We start from the raw sequence: 26,794 nt of genomic DNA on the forward strand, positions 1-26,794 counted from the left end.
TAGTTTATAAAGTGTTTATTAACAATGCTCAACCATATTCACCCACACAGACACACATTCACTCACACACACACGGCTATACAGTACACCTTTTCCTTCTTAATTAAACATACTGATCCAGATGGCAAATATTTCCCGGTGTTGTTTTTTTTTTTAACTCTCATATAGAATTGACTAGTGGCTGTCAAAAAAAAAAAAAAAATCCCCACCCAATTGAACAAACATGATCTACATTTCAATCCAAAGCCACCAACATTTTGAGGAATCACTGAAACACAAAGCTTGCAAAATATCCACAATATATATTTTTTTAAAAAGTAAAAATTAAATTAAAAAAAAAAGGCATTTTATAATTCATAACTACAGCAGTCACTTATTGACTGGTTCAACCATTCTCCAATCCAAGTGCACTGGTTTCCCACCTCTCTTCTCTACTGAAGTCAGCTAGACAAGGGCACTAGAGAGAGTCTCTTCAATAGGAATTGATAAACCAAAGCAGACATTATCTCACAGACAGACATTACAAGGTAACTCTGAAAATATATCCCACAAAATGTGCTCACCTGTGTGCCGTGTATATTCAAGATGCTACATAGGATTCACCTGGCTGACTCTGAGGCTTGTCTTAACCTGGAGACGTAGGCCCAGCCGCCGAGCGGTCGTAGCAACCATCATTCAAAATTAGACAAGTCTCCCTCCCCACCCATTGGATTGATTAAAAACCCAAACTGGATACAAATCTCATCAGCCCTAGTAAAAAAAAAAAAAAAAAAAAACAAACCAAAAAAAAAAACCACAGGCTGCATTCGAGTAATGCGTGTTTCCAGGAGATTTTCTCTGATCTTCATATGTAACATGCAGACCACAGAACCTACGTAAAACCTGCGCTACTCAATCACGCCTGAAATGCTTAATCAATAGCTATTTATAAATTCATATAAAATAAGACTGAAAAATTAAATAAAAACATTTCTTATTGATTTCCAAGGCCATTGCTTGAAAAACACTCTCTTGAAAAGGATCATCTCGATAAACAATTTAGACCATTTTCATTACTATTACTTCTCCGCTTCCGATTGGTTAATGCACCGAAGTAGAATGGTCATGAGCCAATCACAGTGGTCCAAAATAGCAGGAATATGCTGTAAAATTGTCCAACCATTTGGAGAAAAACCCTGGGAAAACTGAACCATTTTTTCCTTCTATACATAACATACAATTTATGATTTACACAGCTGACATAAAGCAACCATTTTCATAATTTGATTTTTCAAGGCAGTCCAGTCATCTGCCAAACTCGAGTGTCACACCTCCTCGTTAATGGCAAGTCAAGAAGTCCAGGAATTGTACAAGCAACTCTCCTCCCCCTCCTCCACAGTGTCTTACCTGACCTCAAATCAGCGGGTCAGCATTCCCAAACTTTCCCCATGTATAAAAGTAAAGCACAGGTCTGGAGTCCCTTCATTTACTCCAGCTTTTGTAATAAATGTCTGTTGTGTTCAACACATTTCCAACAGTGTAGTGAATCTCTACTCTGACCGTTAAGTCAGTAGAGGAGGCAGGTCCATGGCTCAGCTGTTGACACAGGACTGGTCAAACGGCTGCCCATCACTCAAACTGATATCTCATAAGTGGTCCCTCCGACACCCGTCACCTTCTTCACCCCACCTCCAGGCTTGTGGACGGGGCTCTGAGAAGAGCCAACACTGGGATAGGCGTGTCCTGGTCGTGTGGAGACACTGACTGGATGAGAGGGGGAAGAGGGGGTCGAAGAAGGGGACTGAGGAAGAGGTGATTTAGGCTGCCCATTTGTCCGACTATAAGATTTCATCTGAATCTCGTCCCTGAGTGGCAGAGAAAGAGAGAAATGTTGATAGATTACTGCGATTTGACAAAAAAGCTAAACTTTCAATGATGACAGGACAAAAAAATACCAAAAAAATTTATATAACGAATAAACAAAAACAAACGAATAAAACCCCACAGAAATCAAACAAATCAAAGTTGCATGAAGATTTTGTCACCATCTTCTTACCTGAGATAACAAAACACCAACAGTGCAATTATAACACTACATGCAGCAAGAAAACTAAAAAGAACCCAACAATAGCAAAAGCTTGAGAGGAAAACAAAAGGTAGGAAGAGGGACAGAAAAGGCAGAGAGAACGTGAGAGATCCACTCACGGGAGTCTGGGAGGAGGAGGAGGAGTAGTAGGAGGAGGAGGAGGAAGGAGGCAGCAGGAGGCAGCGTGGAGCGTTGAAGGCAGAGGCTGTTACTCACTTGGGCGCCTGGATGCCCCCTGCCCCAGCCGAGGTGGAGGCGGAGGCTTTACGCACAAGGCGGTACTGCATTTCAGCGGCTGCGGCACTCGAGTAAGACAGAGATTTGCCTAAAGGTGGGTGACCTGTGCGTGGTGGGTGGGTAGAAGGGGGCAGTGGCGCATCTGTGGAGCGTGTGCGGTATGGGTTAGAGGGCCTTGGCAGGCCTGAATCAGACAAGAGCGGGGGGCGAGAAAAGCGAGGCGGTCGATGCTGGTGGTGATGGTGATGGTGGTGATGGTGTTGGCGAGGCTGTGCATCATGAAGCAGCCGTTCACGTTCTCGGTCAGGTAGTGGCGGAGGCGAGGCAGAGCCACGCAGGTAGGCGGTGCCACGGTGAGGTGAAGCAAGCAGTGCAGAGCTGGAGGAAGAGGAGGGCTGGTGTAGCTCCTCCTCTCGCTGCTGGGCGATCTGTGCAGACAGAAACGGGGAAGTGTAGCCAAGCGGTGTGTTCGGGGATGTGGATTCAAAATTCTGGCTTTCAGAGGGCGTAAGAAGGCTGTCGTAGGACAAGCTGCCGTTGCGGGGTGGAGGCGTTTGATTGGCTGAGCTCTTGTAGCTGGAGGCTTCAGAGGGCGGCGCATTGTGTGTGGTGGAGCGCACACTGGAGGAGCGAGAACCACCTCCGGAGAGCACAGTGGGGTCGGAGAAGGAGGGGTAAGAGCGACCCCCGAAGGAATAGGCAGAGATTCCAGGGGCTGGCGGTGCCCCTTGGCCTCCGGAGGGTCGCTCAGCACCCGAACGCTCTCCTCCTCCTCCATCACGGCCATCCAGACTGGGCTCAGAGCGGAAACCCGGCTGCTGACTGGACTGGAGGAGAGAGGAGGAGGACTCCTTCAGACTGTCCCCACGACTCATCTAGAGAGAGAGAGCGAAAGCAAGAGAGTGACAGCATAATGTAGAGAGAGAGAGAGAGAGAGAGAGAGAGAGAGAGAGAGAGAGAGAGAGAGAGAGAGAGAGAGAGAGAGAGAGAGAGAGAGAGCAAAAGAGGGAGGCAGAGAAAAGCATTTAAAAACAAGAAATACTTAAGAATAAGGATTAAAAGAATAACGTCTAAGACAAAAATCAGCAACGACACTGGAAAAGTAGCTGAGGTATAAGAACTGCAAGATGAAAAAGAAAATCAATTATACTAAGAGTTTCTAATCTATCCTGATAAGTAAGACCTGCTTATGGTTTTTTTTTAAATTTAAAAAATGTAAATTTAAATTTTTAATTTTTTTAAATGTTTAGATCCTTCTGGATATCTGATTCCGACTGTATAGATTGCTGTTGGGGTCCATTTTCTCAGTTTATTTTCTCTATAAAAATGTCGATCTATAAACACATATTACTGATCTTTTTTTCTTTTAAACAAGCAATAGCACATTTATAACTATACTAAAACTCTGTGTGCTCTATGGCTTCTTTTACCACTTAAGATAAATATAAGTGCTTATTGATTTTTTTCCACCTCACGATTGTACTTGCACAGTAGCATCATTGTCACAACAAAGACGAGGGACTTGCTCATTCAGAATTAATAAAGATGACAGTCCCATTAAAGAGCGGATGATTATACGAGTTTATTCTAGCATTTGCACTAAGCATGCCTAAAGTCTGTCCGGACAGGTATTGAATGTCATGACAAAGTCAGTACAGCAAGCAATAATAACTGCATCAATAGCAACTTAGAAAGAAGCAGCAGAAGCTTCAAGGCGCTTGTTACTATAAAAGTAAGTTATTACAACAAGGACATTAATATAAACATGCTATTTGTCTTTCAGCCAAATGACTGTTCCTCTTATAGGAAATGAATAAACTTCTGAATGCGCAGAATCAAGAATTATACAGCAACTGCATTTCTTTAACCCTCTTCAAATGTGTAGAAACAAACACATTTAAGGATTTTAGTTAAACTGATTTTTCTAGAGGGATATGCCTTACATAAGCTCTATGCACAGCTCAAAGTATTAAAACAATGCTAGCCACAATGAGTGGTGTCCCACAGTCTGATGGGTTTTTCTTTTCATTGTAACTGACTCGAAGAGAGCCAGGACAGACTTGCTGAGACTGCAGGATTAGACATTTTTACCCAGCAACACCCCTCAGTTTGTGGCTCAAATCCCATCCATGTACAACAATCACCAGAGGGTTAATACAGGAAAACTTAACAGGCTTAGTGTTACAACTTGAATATTTACACAGATAGAAGAAAATTACAAACAGAAAAGGTCAAAGGATTGCATACAAGGCCAGCGAGAATTCACTTAAATGTTGAATAAATGAGTATGGTGAGTAAATCATTTGATCCAGGTACATTTTCACAGGAAAATTAGATGAAACAGACTCGTGTGTGTCTCTCTCTCACACATACACGGCTGTGCTAAAACAACAGATGGGGGCTGTGGGTGTATGAGGGTGTGCTGCTGAAGAAAAGAGGGACAATGAAATCGAGGTCAATCATGTGTTAATCCGACTAAAGGTTAATGCAGCAAATAAAGATCATCCTTCACAGTGCTTAATTAATATCATTCTAGATGTTAGAGGTAGGGTGTGTACAACAGCTTAAATAAATCGCATGACCGATCATGTCTCACCACCTTACATTGACGTTAATAAACATGACAGATCAATCAGCACTGGGGAGTGGCAGTTGAATGATTAGTGGTGTGAACATTTCTCAGTTTCATTCAGCACCAAGATTAACAGATTCCTAACAGTGTGTCAGAGTCAGTGTAACATCACACACAGCTCTTTAGAACTATTAAAGGGATTTTTTAAAATTCTGTTTTGTAGTACATTTTTAATCTATTGCTCCTATAGTTTTCTTTCTCCGCACCCGTCAGTCCTTGGAAAGGAGGTGTGGCCCATGCACCAGTCAGTCTCTATTGAAAAGCTGTGGTCTATGCACCTGCCTTTCCCAATGTAGTCCCACCGGTCAGTCTTAGTAAAGGAGATATGGCTTCCTCAAAAGGTGAACAAATCACATCATTCCATTTTATTCAATGACACTCTGAAAATTCTGATGTAACAGATAAATAATAAATAGGTTTACAAACTGACACACCCGTGCCGATGGATATAAACCACATAACTATAAACATAAATATATAAATGCACAAATGATGCAAAGGGGCATGTTCATACACCAGAAATATATCTGAGCCACCAAAATATAATGAGGAGTGGACAAACCACAAGGCTGGGCACCTGGGAGAAGCACTTCGTGTCCAGGTTCTTTTTTTTTTTTTCTGGATCAGAGCCATAAAAGTCATGTAACTTCTCCTGCTAGCTGACTATTAACTGTCAAGCTACAGTAGTTAAAACACACCGTGCAGCTTTTCTGTTGAGGGAGTAAACATATGGTACACTAGGAATTTTAAGATGATAATTTACCACATTCTTGTTTGTTTATCTGAATCCTAATTAATCAATTAAATAGCAAACTAGTTTCACATCAAGTTAGAAGCCACTTATAGAAGCCACACTTAGTATTTTTTAGCGACCAAAACATGGGACATACACTGCAGCCTTTACTTGATCTCTGGGCCAGAGCAAACAAATTTATGATTTGTCCACCCACCAAACAGAGCTGTCTTAAGAAACAGAAGATGTATACAGCAATCTAAATTAGGTTTATCTTAAGAGCTTAACATAAGCAAGCTCTTAAATACATGATGCGGAGGTCTGTAAAGTAGGAAAAAGGCTAATACTAAGAAAAAACACACAGACAAAAAAAACCCACACACAAACAAAAAAACACAAACAGAAAATACGTACAGTGACAACTTACTGATACTGTTCAACTGATAGCCACTGGGTCAATCAAATCAAAAGATAATGCATGAGAATAGATTAAAAATAGAAAAAAGACAAGAGGATTAAAATATAAAGTGTGTAAATGATAATTACTGAAGCATTGAGTGAGATGATTGAGGTCACAGATTTACACACTCATCACTGCTTATAGGTATAATAACACAGCCAGATGACACAGACACACACATACGCACTGTACATGACAGAAAGAATTAACATCGATACTCACAATGACAAAAACACTAGTACACAGGTTACCTGGTTGGCATAGGCGTGAGTCAGAGCAGTGTGGTTCTTCCCTGGGCTGCTGTATGTAGGTCGGTATTTGTACATGGTGGGAGTTGGTGGAGCTTTATTTAACAGGCTGCTCTCTGGAAAACACAGTAGTGACAGGTTACAGACAAACACACAAATCCTGGTCCTTCTTTCAATAGTACTTTTGGGTTACAGCGGCCTCAACACACCTAGTGATCCAACAATCTTTTAATAAATTCTTGGCATCTATTTTGGCAATGCTTCTCCAGTCACGTAAAATTGCCAGAGACCCCATACCAGAATAGAATATGACTAATATTTGAAATGTCAATGTTAAATTATGACAAAATGGGGTTCATTCTGCCTTACGTGCAGTCAAATTCAATTTTTAAGCAGTGACTTGTCTCTAATCATACAGTGTCTGACTAACACACCATGACTAACTGTTATTAACGGGGGAATTGACTATTGAGTGCAAAATGTCACTTTTTTTTGTTGAGTAAGTGCATCATCCTGGTACTTAAAGTGCATTTCTTGTTTGAATAGTGAAGTAGTAGGCGATTTGAAATGCACTATAAGAATTCTAAAGCAGTAGTTCAGAATGGTTCAGAGGGCTCTCATCAGAAGATCAGAGGTTCAAGGCCCAACAACCTAATCCTTTCTGCTTTAGGGATGATTTACATTATGGTGGACCCTGCAATCTGACCCCAACAAGCTGGGGTATGCAAAGAAAGCAATTTCAAAGTGTTGCAATTTATAAGTGACAAATAAATGCTTATTGTTGATCATTAAAATCATGGCCATCAGTCACTTACAGTGAGTTTAAGAAAAGATCCACTAAACTCTCTGCAACATATGACTTTGGCAGAGCATATAATAGCACCATGTGCCAGAAAGGTTTCAACTGAACAGAAGATCTTTAAATGAATAAAGCAATGTGGTATCTGGTTTAAACAGTGGCTGTGTCCAGTCACCCTTCCTTGTGTCAGTGCCACTTGTTCTTGGACTGCCAAGTGTAAAAAAATCTTTTTTTAAAATAATGTAAAATCAAGCACAATGTCTCTCTTAATTCCAACTGTAAAATGGCAAGCTGTATTGCATAATACAGAAGTCCAGACCCAGTGTAATTATCAAGAAAAGAAAAAGGCAGGACATTATAGTGTGGGTGTGTACCTTCAGCAGGTCCTCTCGACAGGCCAGGGTATCTAAGCTCTGGTTTAGGAGGAGGAGGTGGCTCAGCATCAGCAGACTGACTCTCCATCATCTCTAAACTACTCTTGGACTAAGACAGCACAAGAGAGAGAGAGAGAGAGAGAAAGAAAGAAAGAAAAACAACAGCAAGCGAATTACATTTGAGGTAGTGAGTCATAGAGGAAAAGTGTGATTGGAGGGTGTCAGAGAACCAGGAAACTGGATTCCCTATAATTCTGATTTAAAAACAGCAGAATTTTAAAACTACCATGATTATTATTGCTCTGCTTACTTTTCCTCCTCTACTGAACTTTTCCTGACTAATTAGCCAATTAACTAAAGTGGACACACACATACAGGACAAATGCAGACAGAAATAACAGTGTGTGTATGAGTGCATGTATGTATGCATGCGTGTAGATGGCCTACCCGGTGGAGATCTCCATGGATACCGTTGTCAAGCACCTTGGCTGCCAGCTGCGCCTCGGAGAGTTGTGGCCTCAAGAATGGGGGCTGAACCGACACCGTTTGCGCTTTTCTCTTCCTGCCCACATACCTGAGGAAGAGAAGGGAACCCGTTGTCAGCATGAATAGAAAATAAGCTGGTGATTAAAAAGTAAAAATGCATTCAAAAATATTAACATAAATAAGGAAATCTGCATGTTAAAAAAAATCTCAGAGCTATGCAAGCCCAAAAAAACATTTTGTGAGAAGATCTTGTCCAAAACGATAGCAGACTATGAGAAATTTAAAATATGTTTGCATTTGCCCGTGTTTCACCTAAAGTATTAATTGTGTAGGGTTCGTCTTTAGTTTCTTTACCTAGAAAAAAAGCAGCATTGGTAGGACGGCTTAGGCAAATTCATGCAACTCAAATTCATTTGCAAAACAAATTAGAAACACAATTTGAAGGTTATATTGCAAGAACTCGAGTGGCTTGCACAGAGCCTTGGCTCAACACTACTGAACTGGGATGAACTGGGGTACTAACTGACCATCAGGTCTTTTCAGCCAACATCAGTGCCTGACCTCACTTATATTCTTGGGTCTGAATGAGCAAAAAATCCCCAGAGCAAGCGACTAAATATAGAAATGGATGTTCATTATTTACAAAAAAAAAAAAAAACACATGGGTCTGGTCTGCTGTCTAAAAACCTTTGAGTATATAGAAAAATTTTAAGAGCGTCTTCACTGAAAAGCCATCGTAATGTCTGTCCAGAAAGCATACAGGTTATACAGAGTAAAAAAAAATAAAATAAAATAAAAAACATAGTCCATGCCTGGGTGCCTGGGAGCTGCAGAGAACACGCGTCACATTTCTCCAACAGCCATTAGTGAAGGGGTTCACACCTCCTCTGAACTTTCCTGTTACCTAAAACAAAAAAAGCAGCTACTTAAATTTCATTGACGAGCATCCACACACTTTTATATGCACGATGAATTTATTTTATTGAAACATTTCCAAGATAAAGCCTGCAAGGGAACATGAGTAAAGCAGAAAGATAAGAAGAGAACTAGAATTAGACAGAAGCAGGAAGAAACAGGCTGAACTAATGGACAGAGATAATAATCTGAAGAAGAATGGTCCAGTGGAAGTCATAACAAAAAGCTATAAAACTGCCCTACAATCAGCATCAATACTGTCTCACACAAACCTGCTCATTAGTGGTTCTGCCTCTTGCTACCAGTACAATGTGGAAACCAGTAAGGCCTGCTACTGGGATGAAGAAAAGTCCTGCTACACACATAACGCCCATACTGAGAGAAAGAGGGTCAAGGGGCACAATTGCACAGAAACACAGAAAAGCTATACCATGCCAAGTTCTATATTTATTCCTTAGTGTCAAAATCCATATACTCTGTGTAGTACTGCATGGATCCATCCTTCACCACAGACATTCTCCCACACACACCCCCGCCAATCACAGCCGAAAGGATACGTGACTGCTGAGTGCACTCGGTCAAGCTGCTGTGTGTGGTACAGGATGAAGAGCAGCCCAAACCCAAAGACACCCATGATGTGAGTTGTCAAAGAGAGCAGGAACAGGAAGAAGTAGCGGTAGTTCCTCCTGCCTATACAGTTGTTCACCCATGGACAGTGGTGATCAAAGTCCTACAGGAAGAGGTGGAACATGGGAGAAAATTACTTTCAGACCATAACATTAGAAACACACAGACAAGTGCATACGGATACAGAGAGAGTCCTAAAATGAGAATGGTCTTTATACAGAGATCCAACAAGACTTCCACTTCCAACACTTCCCTTTCCATCAAAACCATTCAGGCAGGACGGCTTAATAACATTTAACTAAAATCTAACAGGGTGACAATTTAGCTACTTCCCTGTAGATGTATGTGTACTGTGCTGTATTCATACCTCCACACAGTTGTCACACACTGAGCAATGTGAGCAGCGAGGGGGTCTGTAGAACCGGCAGGTTGAACACCACTTCATGCGCACCTGTATGCCCCGAATCTCCACCGTCTTATAGAGCGGAGCTCGGAAATCGTCCTCCTTATCCTCATCTTCCTCGGCTGCAATGCAAAAGTTATGTGAGACTGTATCCATTCAAATTGAGAAAACCAGAACATTTTAATGTTACAATGTCCATGTGTCAGCTGGCATTATAGAAAAAATAACTTATCTAGCACATTAATATAAAACATTAAACCTTGCAGCTATAAATGTAGACTACTGAGTGATAGCCATCACTCTGACATTGGCAGAGCCTCCTGTTCTGAGAAACTCAACAGGAGACCATTGTGATTTTTAAGAGCAAGCCAGAATTTGTGTCAGAAAATGCCAGGTTGCATTGCTTGCTAGTTAGCCAACTGACTAATAACAAACCTACACAGATCTCCTACAAGCTACATCAGGAAACTAGTTAGCTGATGCCTGAACTTTTTTCACCATAAAAACGCATCTGTTTGGGCAGCATTTCGGCTTTCAGTGCCACAAGGTCCTTGTTATTGTATGTCTAAAACAATATGTCTTTGCAACAGATTTGCAAGAATCAAGAGAATTGTATGACTAATTTCTCTTTAGATTGAATGCTAAGAGCTTCTATGTGATATGTACACATGTCCAGGCACTGCAGGCTAAACCATCACATAGCATCACTGCCACTTACATTTGGCTGAATAGCACTCCATGTATGTCATAGCTAATAATAAGTTAATAACATTTTAGCTAATGTCAATCCAATTCCTAAATAAATTTCTGGAGAGATACTTCAATCAGATAATAACCCAATTGCTTTCTGTAAGCAGTTTCCATATCTTTGTTTACAAAGTACACACAGACAGACAGACTACTAACCAAACTGATGTTCTAGAAAATCAATCAACATCTACTTAGTGATCAAGAATTTAGATTTCAACAGTGCAAGAGGTATAACTGACTACTGACTATTATAGTAATGTACTAATGTTAAAGTAAATCAGACTAATAAACTGGACATTTTCTGTACCATCATTTATCAGAACCTTAAAAATTACTACAAAAAGACTGCTACAGACACATGATGACTCATGACTTAGTTGCCTCTAAAGTCAACACGGGTTGAAAACACTACCAGTATAAAAAGCACATAAATATAATGTTTTATAACGGAGATTGTTGGCTACCTCTCGGGAAGATGCCTGGGTCCATGAAGGTGGCCATACAGAAGTTGGCCAACACAAAAAGGAAGATGATGCCATTGTATATTGGTATGGCAACAGAAAAATTCTCTGAAAGCCATGGGCACCTGAAACACAAAGGGAAAAAGAAAAGGGTCATATCACCCACTCATACGCTATGTCAATGTCAACACAATTTACCCATACACAAGAAGTACTGGCTATAGAAGGCAGCTGAAATACTGATGACCAGTGACTTTGCATTAGGGGTAATGTTATGGGTAAATATGGGTATTATTAATTGTGTGTTTCAGACTGTAGTCCAAGCTCTTCGTTGCCATTTATACATTTTATCAAAATCTGAGCTGTTCAAAACCCATCTACAATTTTGCCGCACTCATGAAATTAAATTATGTATGAACGTGATAATCGTGTGTGTATGTGCTCATACTTACGTGAAGCAGAAAAAGAGTGTAGTTGCTCCCACCAGGAAGGCTGTTGCTGCAGACACCGGTACGTAACGGCTGGGTCGAAAAGGGCGGGACGGTACGGTAGGGTGGGGAGGGGAGGCGGGGTCAGACAACCCCCCACTCTTACTGCTACTCGGCATTACCCAGGGTGCACCAGGAGGAGCAGTCACTGAGAAACCACCCTTTTGAAGGAGTGTGTGTGTGTGTGTGTGTTTTGGAAACAGGCTATGGGAGGAATAACAGTTCTTCTCCCCCTCGACTCAAGATAAAGAGAAGACGGATTGTTTGCATAGTTATAGCTGAAAGAGTCAAATGAAATGAGCGTAATGAGCAATGAATTTAATAAAATAAATAAATAAAAAATAAAAAAGTGCACAGATCAGGACTTCTGCACTCCACGAAAGCACTCTACACAGCACTCAGCCTTGATCAGAGACACAGCCATCAACTGTTTCCTGACCCTTTTAGGCCAGCAAAAGGGAGGAAAAAAAGCTTTTATGAATGCCTCTGAGATAAGTTCAATAATTTTCTTGGCTTCTTTGCAAATGATTTTTGTTTAAAAAAGCCATTTTGGTCGTTTTTAAAATATCATTCAACTTAAAACAGCTACAAGTGATAAAAAACCAAACAAAAACAATCCAATAACACAAGTATATGGCTAAAGGTTTTTTGGTAAAAGCAACATAAAAGCAATGAGAAAAAGCACTTAAATGATGAATTAGTGTTCCCTGTGGCTGAACTTTAATAACCATAAATGAGTGGCGGTATTTTCAACTTTTGGTTTTACAACTTAAAAGAGGTAGAGGATAAAATGTTTAGGACATGGATTTTGTAGTTAATGCATTAAGGTTTTACTTCGAAATAAGGTAGTTTGGACTCCGGGTATTGATAAAAGCTTTCAAAAATCTCTGTGTAAAACAGAAACCAGCCTGATGAAAGGTTTACGAAAGTAAATCAAAACTGATAAGGGAGGTAAAATATGGTGAGAAAGCAAAACACCAGGGCAGTGACAGCTTTAGTGTTTTCCGTTTTGCTTTTTTATGTTTGTTTAAAGAGATGTAGAGAGTGTTGTGAGGATGGCACAGAAATTGTTTCCAGCTGTTGCTCTTTCTGCCAGCTCAGGAAACATAGAAGTGTCTCTTTTGATTTCGTTCAGCATGTGGGATATTGCACTTCGCTATGCTGGATTTGCTTGAGTCTCTCTGTACCAAGTCGAAGCATTCTGCTTCTAGGCCAAAAGGCCAAAGGCAGTGATGGACCAGTCTAGCTGTAGTCCTCACAACCAACCAGCAGGATGTAGGCAAAAAAGCAAGCCAGGCTCCTGCCTAAATCTACTGACAATAACATAAGCATCTACAATGACAATGATAAAAAAAAAAAAAAAAGTACAAAGATTCTCTGAGGCACTGTGTTGCCTCAAAATGCAAAAGCTCACACGAAATACTAAAACAGAGCGTGCCCCAGAAACTCCCAAGTGCTCATTAAGATCAGTAGAGTGACTGTAAAATGAAAACTACAAAGCTGCAGACAACCCCAAAATGCTCATATGAGAACGAGAGACCAAGTACAAAGGACAAACAAAGCCCAGCTTTCCGCTGGGAGACTTGTGGGATTTCCTTGTGTGCCGTTTGTTCCAAGGCGTGTATTACATAAGAGCCTGTGAAGGTTGCCGTCTCAAGCATGCAACCTGAGCCATGCTTACAGTTACGTGCATTTGCTTCTCCAGAGAGTATGAGTAATCCAGTGAAAGAGGAAATAGGTCCAACAGGTTAACACATCACTGCTCTTCTTTCAACGATGCTCCTTTCAGAATGCCGTTGTGAAGCAAACAACAGGCTGTAAACGGTGGTATCTGAAAAAAAACGGAACAACAGAACAGACTGATAAATCACTCAAGTGATATTTGAGTCAGAGTGATTATATAGTAATTATTTACAGTGACAAAGGACTGAAGATGATAAATAACTGCCATGTTTTCCCAAACCTCAGCAAGTGCTGTGAATTATACAGTCATGCATTAGAGGTTTTTTTGCATTAGCAAGTGTTGATATGATATTACATGCTTTAAAAATGATCATATACAAGTAAATAAAATAGTCATGGCAAGCAGAAATCACTTAAATGTACCTAAATCACATGCTCTTATAAAAAGTGTGTAGGTATTTCTTTTAAATATTGAGACCTGTTTTTGTATTGCATTTACACATATACTGATGTCAAATCAAGAGCTTCAATCATCAGAATCTTACTATCAGACAAAAAAAAAATTGTGCAAATTGGAATAGCATTTAAAAGCAAAAATCCATATTCAGATGTTTTACGCTTCACTATTTCTTTTGGCTGAATCTTATTATTGTTCTATTGTGCATATAATGGACTGGGTAGGATCAGCAATGCAATAATGTTAGCATATTTAGTGATTATAAAGCCATTTGAAATTTTGCCTTGTCTATTGCATATTACTGGGAATTTCGCTAAGTGATGACAAATCAACGTGGCTGCTCACAGTGAAGTATATATACAGGGGTTGGACAATGAAACTGAAACGCCTGGTTTTAGACCACAATAATTCATTAGTATGGTGTAGGGCCTCCTTTTGCGGCCAATACAGCATCAATTCGTCTTGGGAATGACAGATACAAGTCCTGCACAGTGGCCAGAGGGATTTTGAGCCATTCTTCTTGCAGAATAGTAGCCAGGTCACTACGTGATGCTGGTGGAGGAAAACGTTTCCTGACTCGCTCCTCCAAAATACCCCAAAGTGGCTCAATAATATTTAGAATATGGTGACTGTGCAGGCCATGGGAGATGTTCAACTTCACTTTCATGTTCATCAAACCACTCTGTCAACAGTCTTGCTGTGTGTATTGGTGCATTATCATCCTGATACATGGCACCGCCTTCAGGATACAATGTTTGAACCATTGTGTGCACATGGTCCTCCAGAATGGTTCTGTAGTCCTTGGCAGTGAAGCGCCCATCTAGCACAAGTATTGGGCCTAGGGAATGCCATGACATTGCAGCCCAAACCATCACTGATCCACCCCCATGCTTCACTCTGGGCATGCAACAGTCTGGGTGGTACGCTTCTTTGGGGCTTCTCCACACTGTAACTCTCCCGGATGTGGGAAAGACAGTGAAGGTGGACTCATCAGAGAACAACAGATGTTTCACATTGTCCACAGCCCAAGATTTTCGCTGCTGGCACCATTGAAACCGATGTTTGGCATTGGCACTAGTGACCAAATATTTGGCTATAGCAGCCCGGCCATGTACATTGACCCTGTGGAGCTCCCGACGGACAGTTTTGGTGGAAACAGGAGAGTTGAGGTGCACATTTAATTCTGCAGTGAGTTGGGCAGCTGTGGTTTTATGTTTTTTGGATACAATCCGGGTTAGCACCCGGACATCCCTTTCAGACAGCTTCCTCTTGCGTCCACAGTTACTCCTGTTGGATGTGGTTCGTCCTTCTTGGTGGTATGCTGACATTACCCTGGATACTGTGGCTCTTGATACATCACAAAGACTTGCTGTCTTAGTCACAGATGCGCCATTGAGACGTGCACCAACAATTTGTCCTCTTTTGAACTCTGATATGTCACCCATAATGTTGTGTGCATTGCAATATTTTAAGCAAAACTGTGCTATTACTCTGCTAATTAAACCTTTACACTCTGCTCTTACTGGTGGAATGTGCAATCAATGAAGATTGGCCACCAGGCTGGTCAAATTTAGCCATGAAACCTCCAGCACTAAATTGGCCAGTGCTTCAGTTTCACTGTCCAAACCCCTGTGTGTATATATTATATTATATATCACTATTTACTTGTATACTTACACTGTGTAAAATGGTATTTGCTTTAGATAAATCAACATAGGTTTTACTAAATCTGTAACACTAGTTGTATCCCAAATTGCATACTACACACTATACAATACACACGCTGCCTTCTAGTGTATGAACATTAAAAGGGTAGTATCACCTCAAATGGAAACCTATTGTTTTTCCAACTAACCAGAACTACAAGCTGTTTCCAGTTGATGTTAACTGAAGTCGAAAGCATGTAATGCAATGCCTTAGCAGAATACGGGGAATTTAAAACGTTGAAAAATAAATTATATGTGAGCTAATATATATATATATATATATAAACTTCTCATCCACTGGAGTGTCATTCACAACATCCCACACTTCATATATTTGGGTGCCTTGAGCACAACTTTTAAACACACATCAGCAGTGATGTACAATATATGTGATTTCAGTGATTTGGAACACACCTACTGACGATACTCTTTTTAAAGGTAAATATGCATCACTCACTACAGTTAGGTGGCTAGCTTGCTGCTAACAAAAGAAAACATACATGGAGGTGTACTTGCCCCCTATCCACATTTTTTTTGTCAAGTTGAATGCATTATAACATTTATAGTCTAATGGCACAAGTAAACCCCTAAGTTATATTAGTGTTGTACATCACTTCAACCTTACAACTCAATTATGGTCATGTGTGAAAATATGAGTGTCTTGCTATTAAATAAATCAGCAAAGAGAAATAAAAAAAAATGCATTAAACAACTACATTAAAAAAATAAAATCAGAAAACCTTTTCTGCAAAGCAACACTAAATGAGTTTAACTACCGCTGGGGGTTGTTACCACATTAACTCAGTTAACCACCACAGAGCTACATCATACTGACTAAAATGTTTTAATTAAAAAATCAATATGTTTTTTGTTTGTATATAACCTGATACAAAACTATGCAAAAAATGCTCATTTAAAACTACTCTGACAAGAGTAATTTATAAGAAAGAAAGAAAGAAAGAAAGAAAGAAAGAAAGAAAACAAACTCACTATCACTAATAAAAAAATAATAATAATTTTATTGACATCAATCTGCACTTCAGATTCAAAAGAGCACTTGATTGGACAGAAAATCTGATGAAAAAGAGAAGTATCCTGCCAACATCACCTTGCTGAAGTGGTCTTTAATAATCTATCATTAACCTGTGCTGTGAGGTAAGCTATACTCTATTTAAAAAAAAAGGAAAGGAGCCGTAAAATATCTCTCACCCTGACAGTCTATTTCAGTCGAAATTACATCAACACATTGAATAACACTGCGCATTTCAAGGCACATCATGGGGACTGATACAGACATGCCTCCATCTTTTAGTCATTTCTTTTCAATTACATTTGCATATTTGTTGTTTGTCTAATAATTGGCCAAACAGCACTCATCTTTTTTATTCTGATATTTGCCAAAAGTAATGTTTTGCCTCTTCATGAGTCATTCATTCACACCTTTCAGTAGGTCTTGATGTTAGAAGCTGTAGAACTTCTTTATGGGCTTTCAGTGTTTATCTTCATGAAATTATGCTTTTCCCCTGACTGTTCAAGCCTGTGCCCTTGCCTCCTTTACCTGCACATGACATAACCCTAAATGTCATGATTAACACGCGAAATCCTGTTCTCATGCTGAAGTCTAGCCAACAGTATAAACCTGCGGGCTGTTGTGTTTGGGTTGGGCACCACAGTTTTACAATGTGAAAAGCCTTAAAAAACAAGACCAGACAAGCTTGGTATCACTGGACCTCCACTGAGTCTCCAGCATTTCTCATGCAGATGTTAACATCATGGAATCTGATAGAAGAACTGAGCTGTGTGTTCGGGCTTAGTCCTGAAAAAACCTAAAGTCCTAGTTACTAGGGATGCCACAATACTCAATATAATATTGAACCGTTCGGTACGTCCTCCACGGTTCAAAATGTGTATGTGAACCGCGGTTTTTCGGTTTTTCCTTAAAACAATAATAACCATGCGTTTTATTACTCTCTGAACTGCCTGTTTGTGTTTGCTTGTACTGTATGTCTACGTGCTGAGACAGACACACCTCCCCGCGAGTAAATATCCAATCAGTGAGCGCTAAAGTTAGGGGCACTTAAACATGCTTGCGATGCTGGTGTCAGATTTCACTCTAACCCTGGAGAGCGGTGAAGCGAGACAAATATTTCGGATTTCTTGTTGACTATAATGCCAATGAAACAAAAATGCTAAACAAAAAATGACTGTTACACACGAGGTAGCTACTGACATGGAAATACTTCCAACATGACCACACATCTGCAGCTCCAACACCCAGAAATATCACTATGTGGAAGCAGGATGGCAGAGCAGGTAACACAGGCATCCAAAAATAACAGTTCCTAACTGATTCCTTCCACCATTCATACACAACTGGTTCCGAGAGACACAAAAAATAATTATAATATAATAATTGCTAAAGATTTGCAGCCGTTTTCTGTGATCGGTGGTGTGGGCTTTCAGCAACTTATAAAAGTGCTCGAACTGCGTTACACACTACCGACACATCCTTTTTTCCCGACCTTTACGAAAATGCGCAAAAAAAAACTGGCTAAAGCACAAAGCCTTGCTCTACTAACAGATATTTGGACCTCGGGGGCAACAGAGAGTTATCTCACCCTTACTGTTCATTACATAGCGGATTGGGGAAAAAAAAGAGCACCGTACTCCAAACCCGTCTCCTGTAAGAAAGTCATACAATCGCTAATTTTTATATCTCACTATTTTCTTTACACTATGAATGTGTACAAGTTGATTTTTGCATTTAAGTAAAATTAAGAGAATTGCAACTAAAACCAGTTTTTTTTCTTCTTAACATACTGTTCTTGTCACCTAAGCAAAGAATAATGGGAAAAAACTTTAATTTGCCAAGACATCCGAACCGAACCGAACCGAAAACCGTGGTTAAAAACCGCGGTACATATTGAACCGTGGGTTAACTGTATTGTTGCATCCCTACTAGTTATCACCATTACGGTGATAAGTGATCTCCAGAAGTGGGAACTCAGGATAACATGACATTGATATAACCAGTAAAACAATAAACATGCTATTGCACATTAACAGGGACCATGAAGAAACTACTTCAACCATAAGTTACACTACAGGCTAACTTCACATGCAGGAGGAATTTTCATCATTATCTACAATCGTCTGACTTATTTCATATAACAAATCTAAATAAGACACGACATGCAAATTTAATTTTAGCTTAGTAAGAGCCTGATGACATGCTACAATTGCAAACCTGGAAATGTGTTCATTATGTGTACACTCACATACACTGATATACCGAAAAGTAGACATACCCAGTCTCATACATTTTAGTTGGGTTTAGCATGAACGGGTTAAAACTAGTAATTAGCTAACTAAAACTATTAGTGTCTGACAATTATAATGACCTGCTGCCTTAAAATCATCACAGACAAAATATTTGATATTAATTGAGCACTAGAGGCCCGTTAGCTTACAATGTATTCTGCTGCATTCAGGGCTGAAACATGAGTCCACTTTGTAAAGTCCTTTGTGTCTCTCATGCACATTTCAACAATGATGAGTCTATGAGTCATGTAGACTCCACAAGACACACCTTCCTTACCAAAGTTCTGGGACATTTTCAGACTGCGAGACAACCCTGTCATAAAAGACGTACTGTGGGATCAACGTGGTATTGTATGTTCTGTTTTTATTCATTCACTTGTTCATTCATTGTTGAATCAGGTTGTTGCCTAAGAGGGTGGAAGAGGTGTGTTCAGGGTTGAACTTCACTAGGCAAAACAAATAAAAATGCTGTAAAGTAACTGTCTGATTTATTAATATGTCATTACCAATAGCCTATATCTGACATTTATAATGTCATCTTTAATTGCTCTTTAAAGGAGTAAAATGATCAAATAAAATAGACAGAGGCAAAGGCACAACCAGTGAAGGGGTTACTAGGCACATGCATCTCTAACTATGCAAGCTGCTTGGTGTGTATAAAATGTAAACCTTGCCATAACAGCAAAATTAAAGCACATAAGAAATAGATGAGATGAAAAAAAAATTATCCATGCATAAACCTTTTCCCAAATATTATTTCAATAACTTTCATCTTCTTTTACAGTTTTATTCCAGTCAGAGACAAGCTGGATGTGGAGCCTATCCTGGGAATACTATCTGGATGGGATGCCCACATCTAGGGACTCTTAAGTGTAGCCAATCCACCTAATGGAATAGATGGTGGTATATAATAGGTGGTAGAAAATGAAAGAACCCAAAGAAAACCCACACAGATCCATGGAGAACATGTGAAACACCACAATAACAGTAACCCAAACCCAGTATCGATCCAGGATCCCTGGAGCTTTGAGGCTGCAACACTACCTGCTGTACCAGTGTAGTGTCTAACAGATGAAGTGAACACACACCATCAGACCCACAAGAACAGAGACACCTGAGCTCTTACAACTGAAGTGAATCACTGTAATAACTGACTGTTAGCTCATATTAGCTAGATAGGCTTAGTATAGCCAGTTATAGTAATAGTTATTTCCTGAGAACATGTTGCTGTGTAATCTCAGCCTTACAGAGCATCCGTTCAGGCCTTCAAAGAATACTAGTTAATAACGTCACAGAAAGTGATTGTTAAACTTGAACATATGAAAATGAATGAGAGAAAACACAAATGTGAATAAGCGCCGTCTCCTATAAAGGTAAACCCACAATGAAGCACATGCAAAGCAGAGACACCTTTCATAACAACATCTATTCTTCCATGCAATGCATGAGCCTTAAAAACAAAAGCAACCAAAATTAAGTAATTAAGCATGAAGCATTTCTGAGTTTGCAGAATATACAACCCGCCAGAAACTCCTCCTGTGGCAATTTTATTGCTGTCTGGATCCAAGAGTTTTATTGTTGAGGAGACGTATAAAAAAATTTATTAAGGACATCCCCCTGATAAACCAATTCAATCTGAATAGAGCTAGAGATGACCCTTAAACCTCAATCATTCAGCCGTTCAGATAAACACTACCTCAAAGAGATGCTTTTATACTGCTGGTCAATTAAGGTGAAATGAGCTTTTCGTCTCAAATAAGATGTACAGTAAATTAGATGAAGTGTACGGTAAACAATAATCAAATGAATTAACAGCAATCAGATGTATAGTGCTCTCTAGGTCAGTGTGTTCTCTTCTGTATTCGGCTGAAGAGTAAAACAGACCATTAGACAGCATAGTCTGCGTAGTGAAGTGACAAACTGTCAGGCTCTCAAGTTATTGCATGTATAAGTCATCAGAATACAACACGTCAATTCAATGAGAAGAACATAAAACTTGAATAAAAATTCAATGTGAACATAAATGAGGTCATGGCCACATTGTGATGAACATTAATACACTGACAAAACTCAGTCCCTTACACCGCTCTGTAATGTAGCTGATCACAGCGTAGTAAGTTTAGCATATAGCCTGTTCCTATCAGTCACTGCAGGATTTTGTGGAGTTGTTATGTGATAGCTGCTTCCAAAAGGCTTGATTTTGCTGTAGATTTTGTCAATATTTTGTGATATTTGGCAGAAAACTACTCGAATTGGTGAAATTGCAAGTACAGCATTCTACTTTTATTAAACTGCACACAGAAGAGTGATGAGGCAATAATACGTGCTGAAATTTGGTCAAGTTTAATTTGGAAATTTTAATACATTGGTTAATGTATTAAAATGTAGAATTTTAAAATGAATGACAGCGGTTACTCTGGTTAGGAATGTGCCGAGTGACTCAGTGACTGCTACTGATCTAACATATGTACCTTGAGAAAGCTACTAATGATTCACATCATACATAACAGTGTAAACAGCTTACATACTGAATATTAATCAGGTTTAGAGCTGTTAAAGCTGAATTATATTTGCTTTTTCTACACATACACTAGATGGCAACCTTATATATTCTGTGGTCTTTTGGCATGTTTGTGAAATTAGTGTCCCCGGAAATTAGCATGGTACATTACCAATGTAACTAGCGTAGGCAGAATAGACTAGCACAGTGTGAACACAACTGATTAAACAAACAAAAGACAGGTATTTAGTACTAACTTTCTCTTTACAATTAATATTTGAATTTTAAAAACTTCTTAACCCGGCCGGAAGATCTGTTATGAGAACTAACGTTCTGGATTTTCTAGATTGGCAAATATTTTTCAATGTGAGGGTTTCTGATCAATGAGGCGGACTATGACAATCACACAGACAGCAATAAGTTTTAAAAAGAAATGGAGCTTTTTATTCTGTTTAACGTTAGCATGCAACCGGGTGGACAGAGATGTTTCAGCTCTTGTGGACGCCATATTTAATCCTCCAGACTTACACCAGATACCGCAAATGGAAAAAATAACATATATTTGCACCTTTAAAGGCATATAAATGGGGAGTGGAATTGAACATTCTTAGCTCAAGCATCAGAAAACTTTAGTTTCATGGCCTAAAACTGAAAATATTTATGGGTGCATTTTTATAGTAAACTAATTTTATTAACTAAAATGTTCATTCTCAAGCCCATATAAAAGTCTATACAATATTTTTACAGGTGCACTAGCTAAATTATTAGCATATATTTTTTGTATTCACATATATTACATATGGGAATAGTGCATACTGAGCCATTTCATGTAGATACTGTAGTTTCTAGATTTGACTGAGGACCCAACATGGGGAAAAAAGCAAAGGCACTGTAACCTTTTAGCCCTACAGTGGAAAACTTTCTGGAGTGCTTTGACACCTGCAGTTTTTCAACAAAAAATGTTGAATGTTCCAGGACAGCATTGGGTGTGGAAACTTTGGAAAATTTGTCTACAACATTCCCGAGAATGTTCTCTTAAAGTGTTAACCAAAAAACAACAAATAGCAGTTTGTGTTGTATCAGTCGTGCAATTTGAAATCATTCAGCAATTTTTGATGACTTCAGGGTATAGCTGTACCCACCTAATACGTAGCCTACTTCTCAAACTCATCTTACATCTTAATACAAACTCAATAAGTCAATAAAATTCTGCTTATTCAAAAAATAAAAAAGCTTATTAAATAAAAATCAAACAATTTTGTACAGCAAGAAAATTTAAAAGATTCTTTAGAAAAATTAACGTTTTTCTGGGCCCATCTTACAAAATAATTTACAGTCAAGGGAATGTTACAATATTGACATTTTGTTGGTTCTTCACCCTTCAAAAACCCTGTGGTTAGTATGATGTGGCCTGTACAACACCTTGCGTACCCACTGGGTGTTTTCTAAATTTTAAAGGGTAGACACACATTTTTCCAGCTATGGGGTTTATTTCGACATTATTCTTCCGCTTGCCGTTTGTCTAATACGTAATCGTTGATTAAGGGCTTGAGGCTTAACACTTGTAAATGATCATCACCTGCAAAAATAGAGAGCTATCACTTTTATTGATAACAAAATAATGGTTTGTCATCTCTTGTGAACATAACTTACTAACTCGGTGTTAAAGTTCATACCTGGCCTGGCCAATAAAATATCGATAAAGTCATAACAACATGATTCGTTTTAGTACTGCTGTTAGTCAGGGGTTTCTGCTTTTATGACTCCTTTGTTACTAGTCATAAAAGGAAAGTGTTTGGATGCTAACAACTATTTTGTACCGATTGTTTACATTTTCCCTGGTGCTCTTTGGAAAATACCCGAAATATATGTTGAATTTACCATTCAACACAAATCTTTGAACATGCAGTCGCTCTTGTTCTGTGCACTGCAAAGATCTGCAGTGTGATATGTATTGTGTAGCATGAAGATGCTTTGTATTGGTAATGTGAGATTTTTGCTGTATTGTCAAGGGCTTTCATCTGTTCTTCTGCCTCTCTTCATTTGGCTAATATTCTCTACACAAACCAGGCATCAGAGACGAGCATCAGATCTCAGATAACTCAGATAAGCTACACACTTATAACCACATTCAGTAATGTTTTGACTCCAAGCGCCTAAGCAGAGTACCTAAAAACCCTATTAAGACACTGCATTAAGAGACATACTCCAGAAAGGAAACTTAGTGTTTCCAAATCCCAGCATATGCAAATGGAAGCTAATAAATAACAAATTACTGATTTATTCCTTCATTGCTCCCCAGACCTATGTGGAGGTTTGCACAAAATATATGTGATAAAGAGAGACAGCTGCACTGATCACAGTTTACCTACATGACAGTTAATTTATGTTACTTGCATACCATTATGATGGCCATCTTTTCTGTTGGTAAAAATTTACGTATATTGTATATTTATGCAGGTGAGCCTAGTATAGATGAAATGTCTCGTGTGAGGAAAAACCCTAGACCAGAGTAACATTTATGACGTTTACATGCATATCATTTAGTGATGATTTAGTGAGGATCCTTAAGCCTGGTACCATCAAGCGAATGTTGCCAAAGACAAAGAGAAAATGTTGTTACAACATCAAACTGGGCACTGGATACAGCATCTGATTCGATTCAGTCCACCTTTTAAAAAGGCAATGCTTTTCAGTGTCCACTCGAATCTGCTTATTGAAAGCAATTTTACACTGAAAACACTTACACTATATTAAATTAAATAATTATATGGTCAATTGGTGAATAATAAAGTTGTTATATAAACACTGCCATACTATGCTGATGTAATGTGTCTTTACACAGGTTTGAGTGTAGTACTTGATGCTATGTCAGAGACCTGATTCAAATAGCATTAAGAGTTCCAGAGATTTATTCACTGGTAATCCACATGGCTGGTACGACGTGTCATCAAGACTGTGGATTAGCTGCAAGTTTAAAAGCGCAAACATCTCAGTACAAGACAAAACGAACATAGGGCTAACATCATCTGCGTATCATGGAGTCTCTGTCTCAGTGCTAAGACGACGTTGTGCATCACAGCTAATATGGAAATGATTCAGTGCTGTGAAACGCATGATTTATCTGCTATTGCTGGACAAACTGAGATGATTCTTACCACAGCTCTCATACTGAGGTTTAGTTTTGAAATTTAAAAACAGCAATTCCGGGGTAAATCTGCGTAACTATAAAGAAAATAAAGGCTTAATGTTTTGCGGCATGCATGAGAGTGTGGGCGGCAGTGCTAACATCCAAGTCAAGTGGCTTTATGTCATTTCAACCACATACAGCTGGTACAGTACAAAGTGAAACAAAACAACGTAATTCCAGGACTATGGTACTACACAAGTTATTCAACACAACTACGTGAGACTACACAGAACTACATAAGACCTACCCAGGACTACATAGGACTAACTAAGACCTACACAGGACTACATGGCACTATATGGGACTAGATAAAATGCCTGTGCACAAGCGTCAGGACAATAGGCACAGTTCTGGTGGAGAATTACGTTAAACATAATGCTGTAACTTCATATTACTTTGATAATGCCCATCACTATTAAACAGCCTGGTGATTTTACTTGGTAGGTAGAACCACAAGAACAAAAACAACCAGGCTATTTATCAAATGCTAGTAATTTTTTATGTGGCATACTGTTAAACAACTGATTATCTAGTGAAACAGAAAATCTAGTATTAAAATTTTGTTTTAATGCACCTTAATTTATATAAAAACTAGAATGCACCAAGAAATTATCAGAAAGCACAAATAAATAAATAAATAAATATATATATATATATATATATATATATATATATATATATATATATATATATATTTATAAATAATATGAAGAAATATAAAGTGAAATCATTTGTTTGAAGAAGGTCGAATGCGAATGATTGTTTTTACTGTTATCGTGTCGGTATGGAAAATCGCGATACTACGCTTGGCATCATCGGAGTCCAAATGATAATATCGTGACAGCCCTATTTCTAAGCGCCTATAGATAACTCAAAACGTGATTTAGATAAATCAAGTAGAGAATGTCTGCTAGATTTATATTATGTGTTATAGAAAATGAAAGCGTTGAGCGTGAGTATGAGTGTGTGCGAGTGTGTGCGCGTGTGTGTTTTGGGTGTGTTTCGCCGCAGCAGGGCCCCGGAGCGAAGCGGTTGCGCAAGCTAAGCCAGACCGCTTTAAAGAGCGCGCAAAGCGGACACACGCTCAGCCAAACACCGGTGAGGAAACCGGGGCCCATCTGGGTGGAGATGATTAACCTGACCACAAATAAAAACCTGTTCCTCCAACCAGACACATTCAAACGCTGTCAAAGAAAACCACAATGTCGTAATAAAGCACTGTAATGAAATAATAATAAAAAGAGATGTAATGCTTAAATAAGGGGCGTTAATCAGACGCGTTTGAATTCACAGGCCGGTGAGCCAGCTCGCGAGCCAAAAACTGCTTAGCCTGGATAGTGAACCATTATACCATTATAACTGATAACACAATTTAGCATTGCCACAACAGCGAAGCACCTTTATTGAAATTATAATTGCCAATAAACGAGTTAATAATTTTCTAAGCTAGACACCACAAGCAGTTAGCAATGCAACGACAGCTAGACAGGGAGCTATAGCTAACGGAATTGAGCCAGTTAAAGTTTTTCTATCGGTAATAAATCTATTCAAATTGAAGCCGAACGATAGATTTAACTCGTAAATGTAAATGCGGGGCTGTGTTTATATTCCGGTTACTGACTTAACGTGCATGCTTAAGGTTTTAAGTTTCAAAAGTACTCATTATTCGTTTTATAAACACAAGTTTAACAATCTGATCAACAGAATTGTAACATTCCCTGTGCCCACATTAGTCACAGTCACATCACTGCTGTTTTATTTACTTTCTTTTACTTAAAAAAAAACCCAGTTTAGTTGTCAGCGATTAGCACAGTTAGCCATTTGCCCATTTTCATATAGCTTGAAATAACACAAACACATCCAGATCTTACCTGTCAGTTCGACACACCCTTCACACGGTGCTGCTTGACTTATGTGCGTTTATTACACCGGGTATCCAATCAATCCGATCTGATATAACGGCTTTAATCGGATTCTTTGGGTGGTGGGGTATCTCTCAATGGTTGTCCCGCTAGCCTGCTAGCTAGGTAAGCTAAATCCGCATCTGACCGAATAAGCGCGGTACTATACACTTCTTCTGCTGACAGTTTTCTCAAAGAGATATATTTATCAATAGTGTCTTTCTTCAGACGGCTACATTATGCAACGCGTCCTACTGTAAAGCCTGTAAAGCTGTAATTAGCATACAGCTAAGCTACACATTCTCTTCTAAGCCAATATAACATTTTCCGTTCACTGCAGCTTTTAGTTTCCACGAGT

General features: G+C 39.1%; 1 protein-coding gene across 2 annotated transcripts; it reads right to left on the bottom strand.

Annotated features, from left to right (window-relative positions):
- zdhhc5a (zinc finger DHHC-type palmitoyltransferase 5a) lies at positions 1–26,794 on the bottom strand. Of its 2 annotated transcripts, none has more exons than XM_058381796.1 (12): positions 26,407–26,794; positions 11,643–13,509; positions 11,194–11,315; positions 9,944–10,101; positions 9,507–9,679; positions 9,222–9,324; positions 8,847–8,938; positions 7,996–8,122; positions 7,549–7,657; positions 6,379–6,491; positions 2,282–3,177; positions 1–1,844 (listed from the first exon to the last, which is right to left on the bottom strand). In XM_058381796.1, the coding sequence occupies exons 2-12, from the start codon at positions 11,795–11,797 to the stop codon at positions 1,613–1,615; spliced, it is 2,280 nt and encodes a 759-aa protein (XP_058237779.1). In that variant the 5' UTR covers positions 11,798–13,509; positions 26,407–26,794; the 3' UTR covers positions 1–1,612. The 2 variants fall into 2 exon arrangements, 1 of the variants encoding a protein (XP_058237779.1); XR_009203807.1 differs by having other exon boundaries at positions 1,704–1,844; positions 2,185–3,177.

This window comes from Hemibagrus wyckioides, linkage group LG03 (assembly GCF_019097595.1).
Source record: "Hemibagrus wyckioides isolate EC202008001 linkage group LG03, SWU_Hwy_1.0, whole genome shotgun sequence".
Classification (NCBI taxonomy): Eukaryota; Metazoa; Chordata; class Actinopteri; order Siluriformes; family Bagridae; genus Hemibagrus; species Hemibagrus wyckioides.